At 47.8% G+C, this 24,541-nt stretch overlaps 1 protein-coding gene across 19 annotated transcripts in view; it reads right to left on the bottom strand.

Moving 5' to 3' along the window:
- The window catches only part of EXD3 (exonuclease 3'-5' domain containing 3), a 250,288-nt gene that overhangs the window by 159,813 nt on the left and 65,934 nt on the right, over nt 1-24,541 (bottom strand). For 15 of the 19 annotated variants that reach the window (XR_007778955.1, XR_003945119.2, XM_030231030.2 and 12 more), the window contains 4 exons: nt 16,657-16,721; nt 12,276-12,443; nt 10,924-11,091; nt 319-372 (listed from right to left, as the gene is read on the bottom strand). Coding sequence is in view for 16 of the 19 variants with exons in the window: in XM_030231030.2 (XP_030086890.2) it covers nt 319-372; nt 10,924-11,091; nt 12,276-12,443; nt 16,657-16,721 (455 nt within the window). In the remaining 3 variants the exon portion in view is untranslated. Of the gene's footprint in view, nt 1-318; nt 373-10,923; nt 11,092-11,425; nt 12,248-12,275; nt 12,444-16,656; nt 16,722-24,541 lie in introns of those variants that run through there. The other 4 variants (XM_030231042.2, XM_050980868.1, XM_030231044.2 and 1 more) reach the window with 4 other exon arrangements.

Here is a 24,541-nt window from a genome sequence, read left to right as displayed (position 1 = left end):
CACAAATATGAGCAAAGCTTCAGTGCAGCAGAGTACTGATCTCTGCCTCAGTGATAAGCACAGCCAGGATTTGTTTCAGAGGGGCTGCAGTCAGAAGGGGCTGCAGCCAGAAAAAACAGGTAAAAAGTGTAATGGGGGCTAATAAAACACTCTGTACCTAACCTTGATGTAAAGGTACATCAACAACACAACAGGGACTTCTTGGGAATGGAGTAAAGCCTCAGGTGAAAGGCAGCAGGACTTGGAGGGCCCAGATGGATCTCTTGCAAACAAAAGGTGGATCTGATGACAGAGGAGCCTGCAGAGAAAATGACTCACCTTCTCTACATCTTGATCTGGCTGTAATTTCAGCTTAATACTCAGTATGGCTGCCTAGAAAACATGAAAAAAAGTTGTGTATTTAGAAGAACCCTAAAGTGGATAAATGGGCATTATTCCAAAGTGAAATAAAAATGCTGTTATACACATTTTTAATGTATTAATTATTTCTGTAATGTTGTCAAGCACAAATCCTGCAAAAATTTGGCCACATTCATTCCACAAAAGTACAAGAACACTCCTGGAAGAGCTGTATATCCTGAGTAGCAACAGCCTCTGGAGCAAAAATTAAAGATCAAGTTGTTGGGCAGAAAGCAAGTGAAGCGCTTGGACAAAACCAGCTGGGATAGATATTTCCTATCAATGTCATGGTAAAAACACCTGACCCACCATACCTTTCTGAGCCACCCTTATCAGTCTCGCTCTGCCTCTGAAGTTTTGTAAAACAATTGCGTTTTATGAAAGCAACTCAAGATTTTAAACACCCTGAAATCAAAAGGTTAGAGTTTCTCTAATTCCTGAGTCATTCCACAGCCCTGAAAGCACCAGGATCACCACAGGCAGCAAGATGGGAAGAATAGTATTTTTCCCTTTCATGGGATCTCTGAATATTTGATAAGCCAAGACCTACGACGTTCACAAACTGCCTCCAAATCAGGATCTTCTAGAACCTGCTGGGATGACCTGGAGGAACTCAAGCTCAGAAGAGCTGGTTCAGCCACTGCCTGTCCCATCCCAGCAGGGGACCACAGGAATGGATGAAGCTCTAACTGTGCACTGCTTGGGAGGCACAGGCACGGATTAGGATTTACAGGAGGTGAGTGTCTCATTTCTGTAGTGTGTGAGAACACTTGGATCCCAAACACAGAATAAGCACTCAGTGGGCAGCTTTAATATAGTGCCCTGTGCCAGTAACTGGGACAATCAGGGCAAGGAGCCTTGGAGCACCTCCGTGTGCTAGTGCTGAAGAGGGAACCAGGAATGAGGAGGTTGCCTTTCCAACACCTCTGCCAAGTCAGGCTGCATTTTCCCAAAGGACTGTGAGCAGTGCTGAAAAGACATTTGTGATTCTGGCAGAGCACATGTGCAGAACCGACCAGCAATGGGATGGAATCCACTGAGCTCACAAACACCTATTTATTCAGATCAGGATAAAACCAGTGTGGTAGGGCTTGGAGGAAAAGCTCTTCTCTTCCATAGGTTTCCTTGCTCTTGGGGATTGTTTTTGATTTGAGAGAAAGACCAGGAAAATGACACATTTGTCAAAATTGATACACGTTAGGACTGTGCTATTTCTTGGAATACAGAATAGTAAATTGGCTTGGGTTGGAAGGGGACTTTATCAGGCAACTTAGTTGTAACACCCCTGTAGTGAGCAGGGACATCTTCAGTTGGATCAGGTTGCTCAGAGCTGCTGTCCAGCCTGACTTGAAATGTTTCCAGGGATGGGGCAACCACAGCTTCTCTAGACAACCTGTGCCAGGGCCTCACCATCCTCACTGTAAAAAAATCTCTTATATCTAATCTAAATCTCCTCTCTATTAGTTTAAAACCATCACGTCTTTTCCTACCTCTCCAGGCCGTGCTAAAATGTTTGTCCCCATTTTCCTTATAAACCCCATAACACATACACAAAATGCAGTACCAAGTGTGCATTTCCCCAGGGAAAGAGAGCCCCACCATGACATGTCACCTGCATGAAACTTTTCCGGAAAAAAGACAGAATAACCCAAGTGGGGGCAGGCATATGCCTTGAAATAAATTTCCTGTGATCACTCAAGTGCCACCTGACCTCACTTCACCACTGGCAGCTAATGTCCTGCAGGGCCACACAAGCACCAGACAGCTCACAATTTATCCCTGCTCACAGCAGCAGCAGTGGATTATGTTCCTTTCTGGGGAGTTAGTGCCTGTATTTCACCCACTGCATCACAAACTGAGCATGCAAAAGCAGAGAACCAACATGCCATGGAAGTTCAGCTGCTCTATCCTACTGCCCCACTTAGAAGTGGGAACACAGTTTTTTCTGTTTGATTTGTTTTAGATTTGGTTTTGGGAAAGTTTGGGTGGTTTGTTTTTTTTTAACACTGCTTAATTGGAAGTCTAGGCTTCATCTTCAGAAGAGAAATCAAGAAAAGAATTTTAAGTGACAAAAGAGGAATCACTATTAACTCAGAAACTGAACAGAAATACTCAGGAGCATTGCTTAGCCCAGCTAAACCTCAACCAAAACTCTCCAACTCCAGACTTTATAACTATTCCACAAGTCACAGGCAAAGAGCTGCTTCTTTCCTCTCACATTAACAACACAATGCTCAAGCTGAGTGGTTATTCTCAGGTTGAAGGTTGCTATTTCTGGTGTGGACATGAAAAAAGGGTTTGGGTCTCCAAAGCTTTGGTAGCTGGTTTCACTTTCCTCCCAGATCCTCAAGTTTGCTGAATCAAAAGAAATCATAAAAAAAAATAAAATAAAAAAAGAAGAAGAAAATATTTGTAACTCTCCAGGCCTTGCTTCATCATTTGATCTCATTAGTACCTCCTATTGTAGCCTTAGTTTTAACTGCAACATCCAACAGCTCCCTAATGGCTTTTTAATGTTCAGATTAACCTAATTGCAGCACTGTTATCTGCATGTCAGAGGTTTATCTCCAGCTATACCAAGTGTACAGGTGACTTAATCAGATGAACATGTGTGGTGTCAGGCTGGGTTTTCCTCTTTCCCTGCTTGGATATTCCTCCCTGTCCCCAAGGGTGTAGAACAACGGATGTTCATTTGTTTAGAGTGTGGGGAGCCTTCCCTTCCCTGCCCAGGGCTGGCAGATGCAGCTCCCCCACAGCAGGCCTGGAAGACAGAGGAGCTCCAATCCCACAGAGATTCATGGAGTCTGCACGGTTGGAGAAGACCCCTAAGATCACCAAACCCAACCATCAACCCAGCACCACCACAGCGTTCACTGCCAAACCAATAGCCCTGGGTGCCACATCCACACATTGTTTTGAACATCTCCAGGGATCATGACTCCATTGCTCTGGACAGCCTGGCCCATAAACTGGTTTTTAACAGCAATTTAACATCCTCCAGCTGCAGCAGGTAATGGAGCAGGCAGAGCGATGGTGCTGCTGGCAGAGCCTCCCGCAGCAGGGAGCACCCCGGGAGCAGGGCAGCTGCCTGGTCCATGCCTGAAGCTACACATGGAAGGAGAAGCGTGAGCTGGGCCCTAGAAACAGGCACCAGGCTGGATCAGGGTGCAGCTCCAGGGGCTGGGCTGAGCAGGAGGCCAGCAGAGATAACATCAGCCTGCTTACAGTGGGAATAGTAAGAGAAGAGATATGAGTAACAGTAATAAAGATGAAAGTGCTTGGCAGCTGTGTCTGTGGTCTCAACTCCCTGCTATTTTAAGATTTTGTTTTGTTATTATAGTGTTTTGAATTGTTTCACTCCACAAACAAGTTTTGTGTAAAAGGACCCTATTTTTAACAGTCTGTTTACAGCCGATAAGATCTCCAGCAAAGCAACACCTCATTCGCAGGCTCATTTGGCTTGGAAAACAAACACTTTAATGAGGCCGAGCAGGCTGTAACTGAAGGGGTGAGAAACCCCCTCCCCACCCAGAGCCAGCATTGCCCATCTGCAGCGCTGGGCTGGAAGGCGAGCCAGGGAAGCTGGAATGTGGCAATCCCTGGCATCCAGCTGCAGATCCTCGGGCTGGATCAGCAGGGCTGCCCAGATCCTGAACAGCAGGAACCACCCAGCTTCACCAGCTGGTCAGTAAGGGCCAAAACCCAAGGCAGGATGCAGGAACATGGGCAAGCTCTGGGGAATGCTGAGATATTGACACCTGTCAGGGTCTACACACTCCCTCAAACCCCAAAGAGAACATTATTGTCATGGCTGGTGGTACAAGGAGCCTTTGCACAAAAATATGTTTCATCCACAGAGAGTTTCTAGCATAATCTAATAACAGCAATTATTATCATTGTTGCAGCACATAGCAATGTTCAACCTGTGCTAAACTCCCACATAACCTGGGGGAGGCTGGTCCCTCTCTTGCCTTGATGCCCCAAGTGTGCCTGGGAGCAGGATGATGAATGCACTGCATAGTGCAGGAGAAAAGCTGATGGCCATTGCCTGATCCAGCTCCCATCCAAGCTCCTGAGTCTCCTCATCCTTGGGGAGCTTTGGGCCATTGTCTGACTTAATGATGGTGAATGCAAAAATCCCATCTGAACATTTTCTAATAGTTTTGGATCCCAAGGATAAATCCTTAAAATACAGCAGAGGGCTGGTTGAGTCTGGGGCAGAATTGAAAGCTGGGCAACACTACACTGAATTCCACCTAACCTAGGTGTAGGTGCACTGACCAAAGGATGGGGGAAGTTTCCTAAACCTGACATGTTTAGGAACATGTCAGGCTCAGCCAGAACACTCCTGCAGTCATGCAAATGTAACCCACGAGTATGGGAAAGTGGGGAGTGCTCTGGAGCACAGACACCCTGCACCAATACCTGCTCCTCTTGGCTTGTTTTGAATGCAGTTGGCTCTGTCTCATTGAAAAATGACTATTCTTTCCACGTACAGTATGAGGTGCAGGAAGCCACACAAGATCTTATCTGCAAGGGCATGTGCACTTGGGTGGCGTCTGCACTGACAATTTCTGCAGTTTTCCCACGGTGGGGTTTGCAGCAGAGGAATTGCCTCGTGCAGAACTGCTTGGAATGCTGAGGCAGGACAGACACCAGTGGTTGCTGATGACTCCTGCTCTTGGCTCTGCTGCAAGCGAGCTGGGACAGCACGAACACAGAGACAGCTGACCCTGACTGCGTGCACTATTTCTGAAGACGCAGTGAGGGAATTTCTGAAAACCCAAAGAATAAACAAAACAACAGAAGGAGACTTTCCAGAGGAGGAACCAACGTAAACTCCAAGAAAATCACAGTGATCAAAGCCTGGATAATGGCAGAAATAAGTGAGTAAAAGGCACACCAGGTATTAATCACTGGGCATATCTGTTTCATGTTTTGGAATCACTTATTTCAAACTTGAGGCTAATCAGCTTTGCTGAGCTCTCAGAGTACATCACTTCAAGTGGATGACATCAGGTTCGATGGTTGATTGCTTCTTGCTCAAAGGGTACTTCATACACAGCTGGCTGTGGGAAGGTCTGCAGAAACCAGGGAAACACAACATTCCTCAGGTCCACACTCAGGAGACCAGGGAAGAGTGAGACCATCAAGATGGAGCAGTGACAGGGTATTCCCAGCCAAAGAATTTGAGGTAGAGGGAGAGAAGTACAAGTCCAGGTTGGAATATGCACAGGTGAGGGGAAGAGGGAACTGAAGCCTGACCTCTCTGATTTGTGTCCCTCAGGTCACTCCGAAGTTTTAGGTGGGGTTTAACTGCTCGGTTCATTCTCTGAGCATTGCCCACCTCACCAGACCCAGACTCTGCACAGCTGGATCTGCTGCACATCCCCAGGGCTGTCCCAGAGCCCAGAAATCCTGGCAGTAGGAGCAGAAATCTGCCATCTCATTTATAACTCCCACCAATGCTGAAGTTCCTTCCCCAGCATTCCCCAGGCACAGCCCAGGGCAGAGGTGGCTCTGGAGGCTGGGAAGGGCAGCAGTGGCACATGGCTCTGGGCTGGCTCCCTCTGCTCCTGAGGGGCATCACGAGGCAGGGCACATGCCACTACAGCAGCAGGGCATGTTCAGAGGAAAAAGGGGTGGATACTGAAACATCATCACCTTTATGGGTGAAACAACTGCTGTAACATTTTCCTTGGGCTTGTGAGCCAAAATGATTCTTAAAAGAAAAAAGGAAATACAAATGAACACACTTTAAAATATAGCAAGAGCTGAACATGCCTTTGTATAATTAAGGTGGTGAATGGAGACAAGAAGCAATATCAGAGACATTTTCCCTGACCTGAGAACAGCTCAGAAAGAGCCAGAGTGAGGAAATCAAATATCTGATATCCATTAATGTGCTCAATCAATGCCAACACTGATCTCTACTGACAGATCTGCAGAGATACACTGTGTGTAGTCCAGCACCATGGATGAAGTAGGGCCACAAACACCAACATCCCTTACTATGTTCACAAAATCCCTGCACTGAAACTGAAGGTCATGATGGGCATTTTACACTTGAGTATTTGTGCCCCTTTAAGTTTAACTCTGGTCAATCACCCTTTCTATCATGTCTGTAGCAGTATTGCTGATCTGCAATTCTCTGTCTACACAACTTTTTCTCTGGGTATTCCAACAAATTTAAGTCAAATTTTAACTGAACTCTACCAGATAACCCACATTATCTTAATTGAAAGAGCAAACATGAACCACATTTAACATACAAGCCTTCATTATTTCTAGAAATTGATGGATAAAACATTAGATGAAAAAATGTACTCTGCTTTTGAAAACAGAGGAATTTGAACAGACAGCAACTGAAAATCCTGTTAAAAATAAAATAGTACTGGCTTAATCCAATATTCTTTTTTAAGAACCAGAGTGATGAAGGGGAGAGAAACTCTGCGAATCACTAACACAGAGGCTGGAGTGGGAGGTCTCTCAGGCCCAGGAATATTTCTGCTTGTCAGAGGCTAAAAAGATTATTTATTGTTTCCTTCCTAAACCCAGCTCCACTGCCACCTGTTCAGAATTTACTATAAAGCTGTTAAACAAGACAAGAACTTTGATGCTGACTGTGAAAACAAGTTTCACTGTATCTGACCCGAGCAGCACTCACTGCTGATCCAGAAGCAAAGGAATTTGATTTTTTTCTTTAAGCACAGCTATCTTTTTACCTTTATAAGCTGTTTAAAAAATGTAAATAAAATAACTCAGTGGACAATAGAGGGCATTCATCCCCCAGAAAGACAGCCACCACCCTTAGACATGAAATATCGCAGCACATTAAGTCATGAGACCCCGCTAATCAAAGCTGACAGGGCCCTGAATGTGATTTCTGCTGAGACTTAGCGATATCATGGGGCACTGAAGCATGCACAGCCTGCCAGACTGCCCCTGTTCATGTGACAATGGCTTTTATTCCCCAAAGGGGCCTGCGAATGACAAGAGTCCCCTTTGTCTCTGGGCTCTCGCATTCGCAGTGCAAGAGAGGTTCATTCAAGCAGCCCCAGACACTCTTTGAAAGGCTGAAGTGTAACATAAGATGACCATGAAACACTAGCTTGCCTTCTGCCTACCCCTCATTCTTCTCCAGCACAGCCTGGCCTATTCAGGGCCTCTTGCAGCCCCGCTTGCGCTGCATTACCCCCGGTCTGCTGAATCCCAGCATTGTCCTGCGGCACCCAGCACCCTTCCACACCACAACGGGGTGTCCTTCCATGCCACAACACCCAGCGCCCTTCCCACCTCAAACCCAGCACCCTTCCCACCCCAAACCCAGTGTCCTTCCACGCCACAACACCCAGTGTCCTTCCCACCCCAAACCCAGTGTCCTTCCATGCCACAACACCCAGTGTCCTTCCGCACCATAACGGGGTGTCCTTCCCCAAACCCAGTTTCCTTCCCACACCAAACCCAGTGTCCTTCCACACCAGAACACTGTGTCCTTCCCACACCAAACGCAGCACCCCTCCCACACCAGAACACAGTGTCCTTCCCACACCAAATCCATCCAGAGTCCTTCTTGCACCACTTCCACTAACACTCAAGTGCCCTTCCCACACCAGAAACACCCACCACCCTTCCCACACAAATCCACCAGCACCCAGCACCCTCCCCTCACCAAATACCCCCAGTGCCTTTCTCACACCAAATCCACTGCAACCCAGTGCCCTTCGCACACAGCACTTCTCCAGGGCATTCCCAGGGCACATCCTCCCACAGCCAGCGCCCTTCCCACATGGTGCTCCCCTGGTCCCCAGCCCCTTCCCCACGCCATGTCCCTGGTTCCCATCGCTCTTCCCCTGCTGCACCACCTGGCAGCCAGCAGGGCTCAGGCACCTCTGGCCCAGCCCAGGTGGAGGGTGGCATGGAGCTGCCTTTGGAGGGGTGCTGGGAAGGGGACAAGCTGCTGCGCTTCCCTGGAACTCCCTGAGCAGGAGTGCTAAACCCTCCCATGTCCCCAGTGCCATGGGGGCCACGAGGAGCAGAGCTGGGAGCCCTCAGTGCTCTCACCGCACTCTCAGAGCTCTCACTGCCGCTCCAGCAGCTGCACGCTCCCGTCACAAAAGAAAGATAAAACACTGGACAGCCCGGACACCTCAAAACCCAGGTCCACATCCCTGCTTCTCCCCAGCTCCCAGTGCCTGCCTGTTTCCTGCATCCCGGGAGCACAGTGCCATCCGCTGGCGCTGCTCCCCTGCAGGTGCCTCCTCAGCACAGCCTGTGCTGCTAAAGCACAACCAGAACTTGTCCCCAGTCCCATCTCCCGTGCCCCGTGCCAGCACTGCCCCAAGCCCCTGCCTCAGCCTCCGACCAGCTTCCCCAAATCCAGGCTAAGGGAGGGCCAGAGGTGCTCCTGCAACAAACAACTGCCACAGGCATCCCCAGGGAGCTCTGGGATATCGTTTCCCAAAGGGAACCTTCTCCAAAACCTTCATGAGGAAAAGGAGCCTTCAGTCTCAGCGCAGGGGACATTCATGGTTGCACACCATAGACAAAGGGAATAACCACCTGCTCTAGAATAAATCACAGAATCCCAGACTGGTTTGAGTTGGAAGGGACCTGAAAGCCCAAGCAGTTCCATCCCCTGCCCTAGGCAGGGACACCTCCCACTGTCCCAGGCTGCACCAAGCCCTGTCCAGCCTGGCCTTGGGCACTGCCAGGAATCCAGGGGCAGCAACAGCTGCTGTGGGCACCCTGTGCCAAGGCCTGCCCACCCTCCCAGGAAGGGATTTCTTCCTGATATCCCAGCTTAATTTCTCCTCTTTTAGCTTAAAATAGTTGCCCTCGTCCTATCACTATCTATCCATGAAAAATGTCATCTCCCTCTTTTTAATAAGCCCTTTTAAGTACTGAACAGTAAAATGCCTGGTGTTTTATTGCAAATACAGCAAGAAAATAAAAAATGATGGTCAGGATTTGTATGGATTTCTATCCTTTCAGGCGAGAGACTGAAGAGCCAACAATCCTACATGTGAGTCTGCTTCACTGCCCCAGCTGAGAGATGGGGAAGAGAAGGACAGATGGACACCCAGAGCCACTGCAATGCTCAGAGCCCCAGCTCCAGGTTGTTTGGGATTAGCTTGACTTAGGTATGTTCAGTCCCCAAGGGCAGTAAAAGATTTCCTGTTATTTTCAAAGAGAATTCTATTCATCCTTCTGGTAACGAAAGCAAGCTAGAAGAAAGCTATGGCTGAGAGGGAGAGGCCATTGAGGTTTCCTATTCTTTACACTGGGAATGAGCAGTAAATGATCTCTGCTGTGGAAGAAAAAACAGAACAACAATTCCACCAAAAAATCTAGAGCTTTCCAAAGCTGGATCTAGAAAGAACTGTATTTCTAATGAAAACAACAAATATTTTTGGAGCCATGAACCTAAAAATCCCACTTGAACATAATCAAATAAGACATTTCTTTCATGTTGTAATTGTCAAATATCCACATTCAAAAACTTTTTGAGCACAAGAGTAAGTCTCAAGCAGCTACCAGGGAACTTCAAACCAAATACAAAATATCTTTGTTTCAGTATTGAAAGAAATCAAAAAGAATTGGATTCCAGGATGTCACCTGGGAATTCAGCTGTACTGAAGGATTTTAGAATTTAAGATTGCTATTTTTAAGATTTTAAGAATGCTATTTGAGTTTTACTTTTGCTTAACAAGGTCAAGTTGTTATATACCATCCAAATGAACCATGCTTCTGGGAGAAAAACAAACCCTTTTGCCTTTAAAAAAGAAAGATCATAGGATAGTTGGGAGGGACCTTCAAGACCACTCAGTTCCACCCCCTACCATGGGCAGGGACAACTTCCTCTGTCCCAGGTTGCTCCAAGCCTTGTCCAAGCTGGCCTGGAACAATTCCAGGGATGGGGCAACCATGCTGGAGATGCTGCAGTGCTGTAAAACAGGGTAAAGCACACCAGATCCTGGGTCTGGTGAACTCCTGCCTGTGTCAACCACCTGAAACACAGACACAGGAGGTGTTACACATTTGGAATATGAGCCTCAGTGGTAAAGAGGCTTCAAAACTCCTCCAACAGAGACCTAAGGTTGGGGCAATCACATGGGACCAGTGAGGTTTTCTAAGCCCTCTGGCTGCAGGTGGGATGGAGATAGCACAGTAAGTCTATAACCAAGGACTAAAATCCCTTCTTTTCTTGCTAAGGACAAGGAAAACAAGAAAGAATACAACCATCCCCTTAAATTCTCCAAATTAAAGCCTATTAACACATTACTTTCAAAGGTCAGCAAAGGAGTGGAGGAGGATTCCCTGGCATTCTGTTCTCAGCCAGCAGAAAAGCCAAGGCTGAGCCCAGGCTGCTCCTGTACATGGGAAGAGCACACTAAGCTGCAGCATTCACAGCATGCAGCTGCTGGGATGAAATGGAATTCACATTGAAATGCATCCAAAAAAAAGGACACAGACATTCACAGAGAGCTGGCAAGGTAAATTTATTTGAAAGACATGACCCACCTCTTTGTAATTGCCCTGGAGATAAAGATGACTGACATGTTCAAGCAAATAGTTCCGGTCTGCTGTTTGGAGCTGGTAAATGCTAATCAGGGGGTCAAGCAGATTAGCTGGGCACTGGGAGAGCATTCCGAGCACACGGGCCTGCAGCTTCTTCAGCTTGGTGCCAGACTTCAAAAAACAACCAAAACACAATCAAACACAGGTTTGGTAAAGATGGCTGTGATTCAACAGTGGTTGAAAGCACAGCCTGTTTAAACAGATTTCCCCACTGAGTCTGCAGGCAGAAATCACAATATGATAACACTTTTTTTCCACATCACCCACTTTATGAACATGAAATGCTTGTGGGGTAATTCTGGAGAAGGGATAGGGCCTTGTGCAAAAGTAAAATCTGAAACTGGAAAAATGCCCTCTGTGGTAACAGAGCTCTTCAGGAATTCTCCCCCCTAGCTCCCAGAAGAAAATCTTGGAATCCAGCAACTCCCTTCCAGGGAGATCTCACCTATGAGACATAAGAATTCCATTCTCATTCCCAGGCTTGCTGCTGGGTGCATGAAGCGTAGGGAAAGCAAAAGCACCATCAAAAGATGCACAGACACAGGTATTTAAATCCTTGTACTCCCACGTGAACATTCACTCATGGCACAGGAATTTTAGTGCCAGTAGCACTTCGCCGATCCTGTAATGGAAGAGCTCAACATCTAACCAGAGCCATTTGGAAAAATGGGAAAGGAAGCAACACAAATATAAAAGTATCCTGTAGTTCAGAGACAAAAGCTCACAGAAAAGGAAAATCTCAGTAGGTCAGAATATCTGAAGGCAGAAGGAATGGTAAACATTAGGACGTATAATCTGATGACCCAACTTTACAGAACTAACCATCCAGCTGCTGAAAAGGCAGGCTGCTCCCATTTTCTGCATTCCCACCATATGGCAGGAATTAAGCAATCCTAAAGTAACTGGCTCTTATTTGCAGAGCTGGAAGAACACACAGGGCAGATTTCTGCAACTGGGTTTCTCCAGACAGCAGGGATGTGGGTAAGAGTGGGAGAGCCTCCAGCCTGGAAAGGCTGCAAGAGCAACGTTCGATCAAAGTGGTTTGATCTGGAGAGATGAAATCCCAACTTTGGAGGGGAAATAGCTCTGGCAGCACAGCTCCCAATATGATTTCATTTTCAGGCCAGCATGCCACAGATAACATCTCACTGTGTTTCACACCTTGTCACACTCTGTATAAGGCTACAGAGAAGATACTGGACTTTGGAATAAAGTGAAACTAGAGATACTTGAGGAACGTTGCAATCAATTGCTCTCTCCTCTCTCCCAGCTCTCTTGCTTTCTCTTTTTCTAACCTGTGGGACAGCAGGATGTGCTTTTATCCAAAGCTGCAGCTCCGTGGTGATGCAATACCCCAGGGAATGCCCTTTCCCCTTCCAATCACTGCTGCTCTCCAGCATGGCCAGGAGTCCTGCCAAAGGGTCCTCCAGTCTGGCAAAGCCCCGCCTGATTTCTTCCTTGAGCTGCCGAGATACAAAACGACATTGTCATGTACAAAAAGATTAGTGAATCCTCCCTTCCCCCAACTGAACACAAAGCTTTATTTTTTTTAATTTAATCTATTCAGAGAGGTAACTGTTGCTATTCAGCCACCATCCGTGCCTCCAGTGACTTTCCATGTCATTACAGATTCCTTCATGGCTCACTGCACCTCAAACCCAATGGGAAAAGCAGCAATTGTTCACACTAATTATCCCATAAAGACAGAGAAGTTGTTCTGTGGGGCAGACAAAGGGGCTTGGAATTTGGGGGAGGGGGAGAAGTGAGCCGGAGAGAGGGGTGGTTTTAGGAAAATGGCAATATTGAAGGTAGAGAAGTGGGCTCAAAAACCTCCTGGTCTTCTAAGATACCTGCAAGGTGTAGTACAAGAACCCCTCCTAATGGCTGCACCACAAACCTGCACATTTGACCTATGCCCACTTTAGCCACAACAGTGCCCATAATCAGAATATTTGGGAGTCTCAAATTAGTTTGGATTCTACACTCAGATCAAAGTGAATGAAATAGCTGAGTTCCAATTCTGTCAGATTTTCATCCCCCAGATCTGTGCTCCTTCCCCCAAAAGCTCCCAGAGCACCTCCTGCCCCTGCACACATCCATGAGCCTAAAGGCCCCACAAAGGAGCTCAGTACATGGGAAAACTCCATGCCATAAATCTTAGGAATCCCAGGGTGATGTGTTTAGAAATGTGAAGGACTTGGACCCTTACTTTGTGAATGTTAATAGGCTACTTAATCCCCATCTGGTAGAAGTGATAAATTAGCAGTACTGAGCAGTATCTCTATAATGTTTACATTAGAAGTAGTTTCCAGGGAGCTGGGAAGGTTGGCAGGGTGAGGAGGTGGCATCCTCAGTACCCACACAGGACCTCTCACTGCAGGGTACATCACCAGCGTGGAGCAGGGCAAGAGCAGAGACAGAAAACAAGAAATCATTGAGAGCAGCTGCTCTCTTTCTTTTCTGCCTAAAAAGCCAAATCCAAAAGATGCTCATTCCTGCTGCAGCCAGCACTTGTAATTTACTGGATTCGTGGCCCCATTCGGAGCTTCCAGTGGAAACAATATAAAATCTACAGAAAAATTGCCAATGAATTTTTTCTTTTTTTATTCATCAACAATTTTTACTGGAAGACAGTTGTTTTCCAGAGTGTCTTTCATGTCTGGAAAACCCACAGAACCTATAGTTTATGACAGAAACTGTTTCTTTCTCAGTAGGCAGTATGAAAAAGCTGACGACTAACAGAGATGGGACTTTAGATAGGAGATTTCTCCCTCTAAATAATTTTCCCTGTGGCAAGAGTTTGCAACAGCGAAACACAGGGCTACAACTTTGCTGGGAGATGCAGCAGAAGGCAAAGATGAGCTCTGATCTAACCACAAACATCCAATACAACAGCCAAAGGAAAACAAAGCAACTTGCCAACTCCACTGCACTGTTTGGAAATGGCTTTTTTTCCCCCAAAAGCCCCACTTCAGCACATTTGGAGCTTCCACCACCCCACTCAGCTCCTCCTTGGGCTGGAATCTAAGCCTGGGCTCTGGCAGGATGGGCTCCAGCAGACACCAGGTCCTGCTGGCACAGGCAGAGCAGCTCCCAGCACTGACACCATCGCCAGCAGCACAAACTGTGCTTGTCTGTCTGAGTCTGGCCTTCATAGCAAAGAGACTGTGACGAGCTGGGAAAAAGCCTCCTTCCAAACCTCCCAGCAAGCCTTCAGCTAGAGCGTCTATAGTCTGAGGGGGAAAGGCAGAGAACACAACTGGCATGAGACACCTAAATCAGAGAGGAAAGAGTGCTGTGCTGCCTGGCTCGTCCCTCTGCCAGAGAGGGATTCCTCTCAAACTTTTTTTCTAATTGCCATTTCCATTTCAATTGATTCCCATGGCAGGGAATGCTCCTTGGGGGGATTTCTACAGCCTGAGAGATCATGGGAATAGGAAAATGTTGCTGATGCTCAAACTACACAGTCCTTTATTCAGCTTTGATCCCCTCTTTCTAGTCCCACAGCTCCGGGCAGTCTGCTGATGCTTCCTGGTTATTCCCTCCCTAACTGTCATTCCCATGTAGGAAATGACCATTTCTGGCACCCATGTTCTAGAACTGGGGTCACACCCTGGCAGACACATTCCTGTCACTGATTTCAGACCAAGGGGCTGATTTCCCCCAGCTATGGACAATACTGACCTGCAGGCACACAGCGAGAGGCAGAGAAGCTCCTGCTACTTAGCTGCCATTGGGGCAGGCTGAGCTAGACTTGAGCCAACTTATCTCAGTTATTTGGGCTGGACATTTGGGGGGCAGCAGCAGCACAACCCACCTGAGCTACACACAGAGGACAGAGCAGCCCAGCCCCTCAAAACAGAGTCTGCACTTTCTGTGGGCGCACAGCCCTGGGCATGGGTCAGCCCATCCTGGTGACCGTGTGACAAGCACAAGTCAGAACACACTGGGACATTCCTGCTGTGGACCCCCACAGCAGCTGGGCTCACCACAGCCCTCCCCATTGCTCCAGAAAGGCTTTCCTTGGGCACCCTCCAAGCTGAGAAACACCTTCCTGCTCAGCACACAGCCTGGAGGGGGGGACACACCTGCAAACCCCACTGGGGACCTGCAAAGCCCAGGTGACACTGGGGTGGCCAACAGAGGAAAGACATGGAGCTGTAGGAATGAATCTAAAGGAGGCCACTAAGTTGGTCTGAGGGCTGGAGCCCCTCTGCTCTGGAGCCAGACTGGGAGAGCTGGGGGTGCTCACCTGGAGAGGAGAAGGCTCCAAGGAGAGCTCAGAGCCCCTGCCAGGGCCTGAAGGGGCTCCAGGAGAGCTGGAGAGGGACTGGGGACAAGGGATGGAAGGACAGGACAAGGGATGGAAGGACAGGACACAGGGAATATCCCAATGGGATATTGGGAATTACCAATTCCCAATATCCCATCCAGAGGGCAGGGCTGGATGGGATATTGGGAATTGGTAATTGTTCCCTGGCAGGGTGGGCAGGCCCTGGCACAGGGTGCCCAGAGCAGCTGGGGCTGCCCCTGGATCTCTGGCAGTGCCCAAGGCCAGGCTGGACAGGGCTTGGTGCAGCCTGGGACAGTGGGAGGTGTCCCTGCCATGGCACAGGGTGGAACTGGATGAGCCTTTAATTCCTTCCCAACCTAAACCTGTTGTTTTGTGGGATTAACTGCCCTCCAGACCTAAAGGAAAATAGTTTTTTTTCTCCACCTCTAAAAAAACTTGATGGAAAGCTCCGGGTTTCAGAGTTGCTGAGCTCAGGTCTCAGCCAGTGAGTGACCATTTGGAAAGGCAACTCTCACATTGGGTTTCCAGTTGTTTATTCCAGCTGCCAACCACAGACTAACAGTAATGGAAAGTCTAAGAGCAGCAGCCCAGGACAGTGAGTAAGCACTGCATACACCCAGGATGGAGCATGTCCACCAGGTCCTCAGCCACGCTGGCCACTCCACACAGGAGATGCTCAACATGGTTATGTGGGAGCTACAGTACTCTGAGCCTCCTAGAAAAGGAACCATTTCACTTCTGAACCTGCCTGAGCAGCACAGAGTTAAACATGGAAAACTCAACCCTGCATCTGCTGGTTTTGTTAGTTTTCAAGCTTCCAAACTTAGATGAAATACATATTACTGCCTATGAAAAATCTCAGTGTAGAGCTCATAGGTTGTGCTGTATAAAAATAACAGCACTGATTTTAGACAGCAGTGTAAATTGCATTCACCACTCTAAAAGGCAAAACCAAACCAAATCAGGAAAAAAAAAAAAAAAGAATACTTCAAATATTAAAGCTTTGATATACCCAGTTGGCAAAAAACACTTCCTTACCAAATTCAACTCTCATTTTTTTCAGCTTCTAGCAATATTCTTCCCCCTCCCCCCAAGATCCTCCATATAATGGACAAAAAAAGTTTAAAACAAAACAAAAGCAACTTTGATTTTCTTTCCTTCTGTAAGTCAGCCCTGGAAACTCCAGCTCTTTTCTAGGAGCCCCTGATCTGCTCCCCATCACACAAAGCTACCTTTCCTTTTCACTTGTAGCTGCAAATGCAGGGGCTCTTCCCCTGAGTGCTGGACTGAAAGCAGCCCTGAAGGCTGGCGGGTCTGACCCAGCGTCCTGTGCCTGGACATGCTCTGCATCCAGAGCTGCTGTGGGCAGGGCTCAGCCTTACCTTGCCCAGCTCCTGCTTTGTCCAGAGAAGCTGAAGGGTTTTCAGCAGTACGAGTGGGTCCTGGCCTGGAGGGGGAGGGGGGGAGAGAGAAAAGGAGGGAGAAAAACAAAATAGATTTATTGGCTCTGTAGAGGCAGCTCAGACATACTGGGGCATTGTTTCACCCCAGAGAAATCTGCTGCTCCATGCTGGAAAGCACCAAGCTCCAACTGCCAGTCAGGATTAGTGTGTAAAACCCGGCACTCTGAAATCCTAACAAAATCCCAGCCAGGCAGGCTTTAACTCAGCACCCCCTGAACTCCATAGCTGGGCTGGGCAGCTTCAGCCCAGCCCTGCCCACCCTCACCCTCCCCAGGGCAAGCCCGAGGCTCCTGGGAGAGCCAGCCCAGGTAGGGACGGATGGTCAGCACAGGAGATTTCAATGCATGGCTCTGCAGTGGAAGCTCTTGGCCAGCTGGGATGGAGGAAGGTGACTCTGGGCCAGAACAGGGCCCTGGGTGTGCCCAGGGGTGCTGCCCTGCCAGGCTGGACAGCAATGGGGCTGCAGGGGGATTCAGGCAGGAGGGGGCCTGAGGAAGAGGGACGGTGAAAGGCTTCTGTCGTAAGTGGCAAGGCTAAGCAAAGAGGGATCAAACATTTCAAAAATAGGTTATTTGGAATTTTCCTCTTACTTTTTACCTAGTTATTGCAGAACTTGCATTCAGTTGTTCTTTTGTGTGTTATCATTCCTCATACAGTCATCGTACCATTATTCATCACAGCAATATTCATCACACCAGTACTTCTAAAGCAATTGTTTAGGAATATTTCATTTTAAAAGCAGTAACATGTTTGATATCTGATTCTGCTTAATTCACAATCACTTACTTATGAAACCATGACACAAAATATTCTGAATGAAAATCATCTGCAGCATCAACAGTTAAAATGTGAAGAATGAATTTAAAAATCTGAATGAACTCTCCAAATCACCTCCTAGCACACCTCCTCTTATGTTTTTATACAGCCAAAAGAAAAATGTTAAACTGAAAAGGAAACTTCCTTTTAATCACTTTCTGTGTTTTACAATTCGTAAAGACCTCATTTCCAAATGCTAGATTTCATGCTCAGTATCTCATCATACTTCATATTTCAGGTCACAAAAAACTCCTTCAGCTGTGAAAGGCTCTACCTTATCCAGCTGAACTCTGAGGCACTGCATTTATAAAATACTTGAAGTAGCAAGCTGATTACTGGTTGAGCCAAGAGCATGATAATATTCCCATTATCCACTAACCTCTGGGAAACACCAGCCAAATTAAAAATGCCACATTTACAATTCACAAGATAATATTTTCTCTCATCTCTGATTGTTCTGAAATATTGAACTCTCCAAACACTGGCTGTTCTCAGCTACTGTTCCTCCTTTGGAAAAAGAAAAGGCTCTTTTTACACCAAAACAGAAGAAAAGGCAGATCTCTTCTCCCCAGTAAATTAGCAAATTACAGTCAAATTCAGTCCATGTGTGTGTGCGTATCTGCATACTCTCCTCTTGGCCTGACTCCCAAAGAAATTTATACACACAGACGAAAAAAATGAGAATGCAACTCAGGGTGTAACCAAATACACTGTAAATCTGAGCTGTAATTAATGCAGGCAACAGGCCAGAATGATACAGGAAATGAGAGCAGTTAGGAGAGCAGTGTTTCACTTCACGTACAACCAATAATTCAACTTGTTAAAAGCTTTCTAAACCTCAGTCAACAAATCCAGCCCTTCTCTTACTGACTGTTTCCTACCTTACCTCCCTGCCACTGAAACCCGAGCTGACACAGCAGGAGGAAAACATCTCTGCAGTCAGTTCTAGCCAGGTCAGCAGTGCCAGCCAGTCCCAGGGACACAGGGACACCTTCCCTGCCCCAGAGCTGGGCTCTGCACACACCCAGAGCTGGGTTATTTCCACAGAGCACCCCTGGAGCACGGCATCCACTCCTCAGCACAGGAGGGACAAGGACCTGGTGGAGACACTCCAGAGGAGAAGGCTCCAGGGAGACTTCCAGCATCCAAAGGGACTCCAGGAGAGCTGGAGAGGGACATGGGACAAGGGCCTGGAGGAACAGGACAAGGAGGAATGGCCTCACAACGACAGAGGGCAGGGATTGAACAACGAGAGAAACTGAGAAATGTGCGGGTGTCTGCACAGAGCTGTTCCCTTCCTCACCTGGGGAGGCTTCTGGGAATCTAAGGATGAGGCACAGTCAGGGGCTGAACATAACAAAATAACCCACAAGCAGCTGCTCCCAGAGCCAGACATAAACAGCAGAGCAAAGCCACCTCGTGCCCTTGTCTCATCACACCAGAGGGAGGACACTGCAGCTCCTACTCCTGGAGCTGATACATCCAGTTAATCTCCAGATGAAACAGAAGATGGAAATGTGAAGGTGTCCTAAAAGAAATGAACAATTCATCTGCTCTGTCTCCTGCAGGACCTCTTTGGAGGACTGTCCTCCTCACGATTTTCCTGGCACCCCTTGAGAGAGAAAAATGAGTGGTTTTGACATGGATAACTGATCAATAACTACTGCTATACTCTGGTGGGATACCAGACAGGTACCTGCCCATCCACATCCGAGAAGGAAGAAGAGAATCAGCAATAAACTAATATCAGGACATCCAAGGAAAAACAACAGGACCTTACAGGGAGTTTCACAAGCCTTCCAGGAAAACCTGGAGATCTTGTGGCTGTTCCACACAGCAGGGAGTGAGAGAGAAGTACAAGGGAAGGAGGGATAAAGTGAAGGGACTGAAAAGCAGATGGTCAGAACTGAACCACAAAGGCATCTGGATGAGGAGGGTCAGGAGACATGTCCCAGGCAGCTGAGCCCTTCCAGTTCTGAGACTGAGCTCAAGAGAAAGTGCTCAGTCTGACACTGACCCTTCACAGCTCCCAAAATAAAAGGGGGTGCAGACCTTAAAACAGCTGGAAAAGCCTCACCAAATGAAGGTTAGAGCACTTTGGTGGAGATCTCAAAAAGACACATCTGCACCAACTCCAACAAGACACAAAAGACCTCAAGTTTTGGCACTGACAGTTTCTCCCAGTAGCATGTTCCTCTTTTAAACATTTTACATTAATATATTTCCTTTGAATGTTTTTCATTCTGAAAATGAATGAGTTCTACCCTGAACCTGGTACCAAAATTGCAGGAGATGGTAAATCAAATGTCTTCCAGTTCTCAAGATCTGTGGTTACATTTCAAAACCATACAAACCACAAGGCTTATATTTTTGAGTTATAAAAGTGCCTTTGAGGAAAACCATAAACTACCTTCTGTTCATTCCCTCCATTTCCTTTGCACATCCATCACTCAAACTCTGCTGTGATCACAACAAAAGCGGTGCCTGAGGGCTGCTGAGGTAAGCACTGGATTTGCTGCTGAGGTTTGCAGTGGTGTCCTTGCAAAATTCTGCTGTATTATTCACCAGTGCAGCTGAAACTGAGCCTCCTCTCACCTGAGGAAAGGGTGACATCCAACCCCAGAGGAGGAAATTTCCCAAGCAAAAAACCTCCTGAAACTTTCTCTTTGTGCCCAAAGCCATTAAATGCTTTGTGGCCCAAGACCTGGAAGAATTCCAGTCAGCAGAAGAAAAGATACTGAATGAAAAAAAAGCAAAAGAAGGTGGAAAAAGCGAGTGAAATGCAAGGTCACAGCCCCCAGACTGTCACAGCTGAAAGCCACGGACAGGAAAAGTCAAGAACAAAATGGGGATTACCCAGCCCAGCCTCTGGCCCTGCCCAGACCCCCCACCAACCCCACCCTGGGCATCCCTGGCAGTGCTGTCCAAAGGCTCCTGGAGCTCTGGCAGCCTCGGGGCCGTGCCCATTCCCTGGGGAGCCTGGGCAGTGCCAGCACCCTCTGGGGGAAGAACCTTGCCCTGAGCTCCAGCCTGAGCTGCCCTGCCCAGCCCCAGCCGTGCCCTGGCTCCTGTCCCTGTCCCACAGCAGAGATTGGTGCTGTCCCTCTGCTGCCCTACAATGGTTGTTTTCTTTAGGCAGCCAGCTTGTCCCCCTGTCCTGCAAGTTAACTGAATTTTAATAAATCAATGGAATATCCAACCCACCCAGCAGGCAATCGGTGAATTTTTACTCTTACATATTGTTTTGTGTGCCCTCTGCCCCAATAAATCCCTGGAATCTGTTCTCAGTGAAAACTCCTGCTTATCTCAACATGTGTTTGAGATGTAGTTCTGAAAGGAAAACTACAATTCAAGGTATTTCCATGACCCCCTTAGGGCAGGTGGCCTCTTTGGACTTCAAAACTCCAATACCTCAATGAAGACAATGCGCAAGCTGCGGGTTTGGGTGAGCAGAGCCATTCACCCTCTCCTGTCCCAGCATCATGAGGGGTACACCCACTCTGGGTCATTTAAATTGCAGCTGAGGACAAACAAATTGTGTATTATGTGTGAATTAATCAAAGTCTCTTATCCAAACCTAATTTTGTTCAGAAGTGGCTGCAGCTCACAGAAGTGTGTGCTGGTTTTGCAGAAGAACAGGCACAGAAATAATATCACTTACACAGAGCAAAAATGAATGGATACATTTTCTAGTGCCTAAATTTGAAGTGCTGAGGATAAACTGATCTAATTAAAAAGGTACAAAATTCCTCTGTAGAAACCCCCAGATTATGACACCTTCCAGGTGTTCATGCTGTGGCCCCTTTAATGAGTGCATGTAACATAAATAAACCTTTTAGTTTATTATATGAGTCAGCACTTGGTGATTGATCCCAATCCCCAGTGACTGCAGTGATGAGTTGCCCACTAAAGACTGAGAGCAGCCAGAGGTGCTCCCTGCAGTGCTCAGGTAGCAGCGCCTGCAAGGGAAAGGGAATGCTGCCAGCACAGGCTGCTCCATTTCCACCACTGAAACCAACAGAGCCAAATTTACACCAGGATCAGATGTCACAAAACTATTTCATTTTAGAAACAATATATTGCTCTGCTTTAGCACCATTTCCAGAGCTCCAAGACTCTCTCCCCATCCCAGCAAACCCATTCCTTCACTGTGCCTCCCACAAAAGGCAGATATGATGAGAATGGCTAACTGTGCCTTTAGCTGAACTCCTGCAGCAAGGAAATGAAGCAAGAAGATGGAGAGAGTCCTTCGTTATTTGGCCTCTCTGGCTCACTGCAGCCTTGACTCAGTGTCCAGTTTGGGTTGCTGTTTTCTGATCCACAGAGCTCTGAACTCAGCTGCACCAAGCCCTTCCCATCTTGGGAGGAAAGGAACCATACCAGCGACCACAGTCCTGAGCTCCTCACACCACACACCTCCCCTGCAATGTTAACATTAAAGACAGAGCCTTTGGGGAGATCTGGGAGTCCAGGTTCACCAAGGGAAAGAAAGACTTTTCTTACTTGTTCCTCCAGCTCTTCGTCCACACATTTGGATTCCCCTTCTGCACTAATGCAATCAGTGGGAGGATCTACATCAGACAGGAGGGGAAAATATCCCAAAATGCTCTGAGTTCCTCACTTGCAATCACCTGACTTTGAACATCAGCTCATTCTCAGTCACCAGAAACCTCGTATAAGATGAATGGTTCCACATTTCTTCATTCATCAGCCAGCTGTGACTGCTCTGTTTCTCCAGCCCTGTGACGACAGCCACCTCCTGCTCGCCTGCCCCTGCGGCCTCTCCACAGCAGATGAAGATTCCCACAGCTGGGACTGGCTCTGAAATAAAGGGGTCACATTACCTAACACACTGCCACAAGCTGGCCCAGGCATCCCTGGGAACTGCAGAACCAGTTTATGTTTTGTTCATAGGCCAGATGGAAAAGTCAGCTCAGAGTGATTATCCCAGCCCAGTTCTCTGCGTGTATTGAGAGCAGGGGCAAAGCTTTATTCCACTCTGAGATGGCTGTTCACTCAGCAGGAAATATTTTGCTTCACTTTAGGGAGGAGGTCAGTATCTAGAGGCTTATCTTTTTGTGGCTCTTTATCATCTTTCAGACAGACTTGGTTTAACAGAAACTTCGAACTCGGTGCTGCACCTTGCAAGGTACAGGCCAGCAATTCCTCCACGAGACTCTGGTTTGGAACTACTCTGTTAATGTGCCAACATGCAGTCGTGGGTCACAGAATTAGTGCTACTGAAGGTGTGTTCTCTAATACCCTTGCATAAGCTTACACTAAGCACACAGCCACAGAATGGCTGGGGCTGCATCTGGCTCTGCAGGCAATATTCACCTCAAGTTCCTCTCTTGGTTCTCCTAGACAAAAGCCAGAATTCCTCAGGTGCCATTAGCTGAGCCCACACTTTGCTGGGATCGCTCTGTGAAGCCATACCTTGTCTGTGCTGCTGACTACATCATTAGTGGAAAGGCAGAATTAGGAGCTCAAACAGAAATATGAGGGAGAATGAGGTGCACAGGCAGAACATGGAGAAACTGCCCTATTGGAGAGGGAAAAGGGAAATGAACAGTGTATCGAAAGCAGGAGATATTTTTCTAGAAAAGAAGCCAGCCTTTCTCAATGGCAACAAAAATCTTGCTCTAACTAAGGGCAAGTGAGATCCTTTCCATTCTGAGAAATCTGAGTTATGAAAACATAATAGGAATCTCAGCATTTGGCTGATACATGCTCTATTTCTAAGTGAGTCAGAAGTTCACATTCTTCTACTGCAGCCTCCCAACTAAAAACAATCCCCACACTTCAAGCACAAGAATAATAAAGCACACATATGCTTCTTATAAAACAATCCTTACAAATAACCATGCCTTTTGTTTTCCTAATGGCTAAAATTCATCATTTCCCCCCAAAAAAACTCAGATCAAACAAAATGCACTCTCATTAAAAGAGAAGGCTCGCTTGGCTGAGCACAACAGGCAGTGACATTGCCCTCTTATTTTCTTAGTGCTTTTTGTCAATGGAAAGCCTGGAGAGCTGCTCCCCAGGCTCTGTGGGGCAGGGCAGGTTCAGCACAGCCCCACCCCTGTGCTGCAAACAGGGGCTTTCCTCCCTCTCACCCCACATTAGCCCCGAGAGCATCCACATTCCTCTCCCTCCCAGAGTGTACAGACACCTGAGCAACAACAACAACACAGAATCCCAGACTGGTTTGGGCTGGAAGGGACCTTAAAGCCCATCCCATTCCACCCCTAACATGGGCAGGGACACCTCCCACTGTCCCAGCCTGCTCCCAGCCCCAATGTCCAGCCTGGCCTTGGGCACTGCCAGGGATCCAGGGGCAGCCACAGCTGCTCTGGGCACCCTGTGCCAGGGCCTGCCCACCCTCCCAGGGAACTATTCCTAATTCCTAATATCCCATCCAGCCCTGCCCTCTGGCAGTGGGAGCCATTCCCTGTATCCTGTCCTTCCATCCCTTGTCCCCAGTCCCTCTCCAGCTCTCCTGGAGCCCCTTTAGGCACTGGAAGGAGCTCCGAGCTCTCCCTGGAGCCTTTTCCTCTCCAGGTGAGCACCCCCAGCTCTCCCAGCCTGGCTCCAGAGCAAAGGGGCTCCAGCCCTTGGAGCAGCTCTGCAGGTGGGGTCTCACCTGAGCAGGGCAGAGGGGCACAATCCTATCCCTTACAACACCTGGGCACCACACCCAGCACCAGAGCAGAGGGTGCCCTTCAGAGCCAGTGCCAACTCAACAAATAAAAATGAAACCTCACCAAGGAGTCACCCGGCTCTGGGACATCCTTGCAGTGCCTGAGATGACCCAGCCTGGGCAGCAGAAACTTCCCTTGCCCAGGAGTGAAGGAGCCTGTCCCACACTGTCACCCAGACCAAGGTGTGACATCAGCCCAGACAAACAGAGGTCATTTGGGGATGCTTTTGGTGCACCCTGGCTGCACAAGAAGTGCAGCAATCTGTACAGAAATAGCAGTTCTGAAAA

The sequence above is a fragment of the Serinus canaria genome, chromosome 17 (assembly GCF_022539315.1).
Source record: "Serinus canaria isolate serCan28SL12 chromosome 17, serCan2020, whole genome shotgun sequence".
In the NCBI taxonomy this organism is placed as follows: Eukaryota; Metazoa; Chordata; class Aves; order Passeriformes; family Fringillidae; genus Serinus; species Serinus canaria.
Note: the sequence above shows the minus strand (reverse complement) of the source record. Positions and strands in the feature narration are given on the sequence as shown.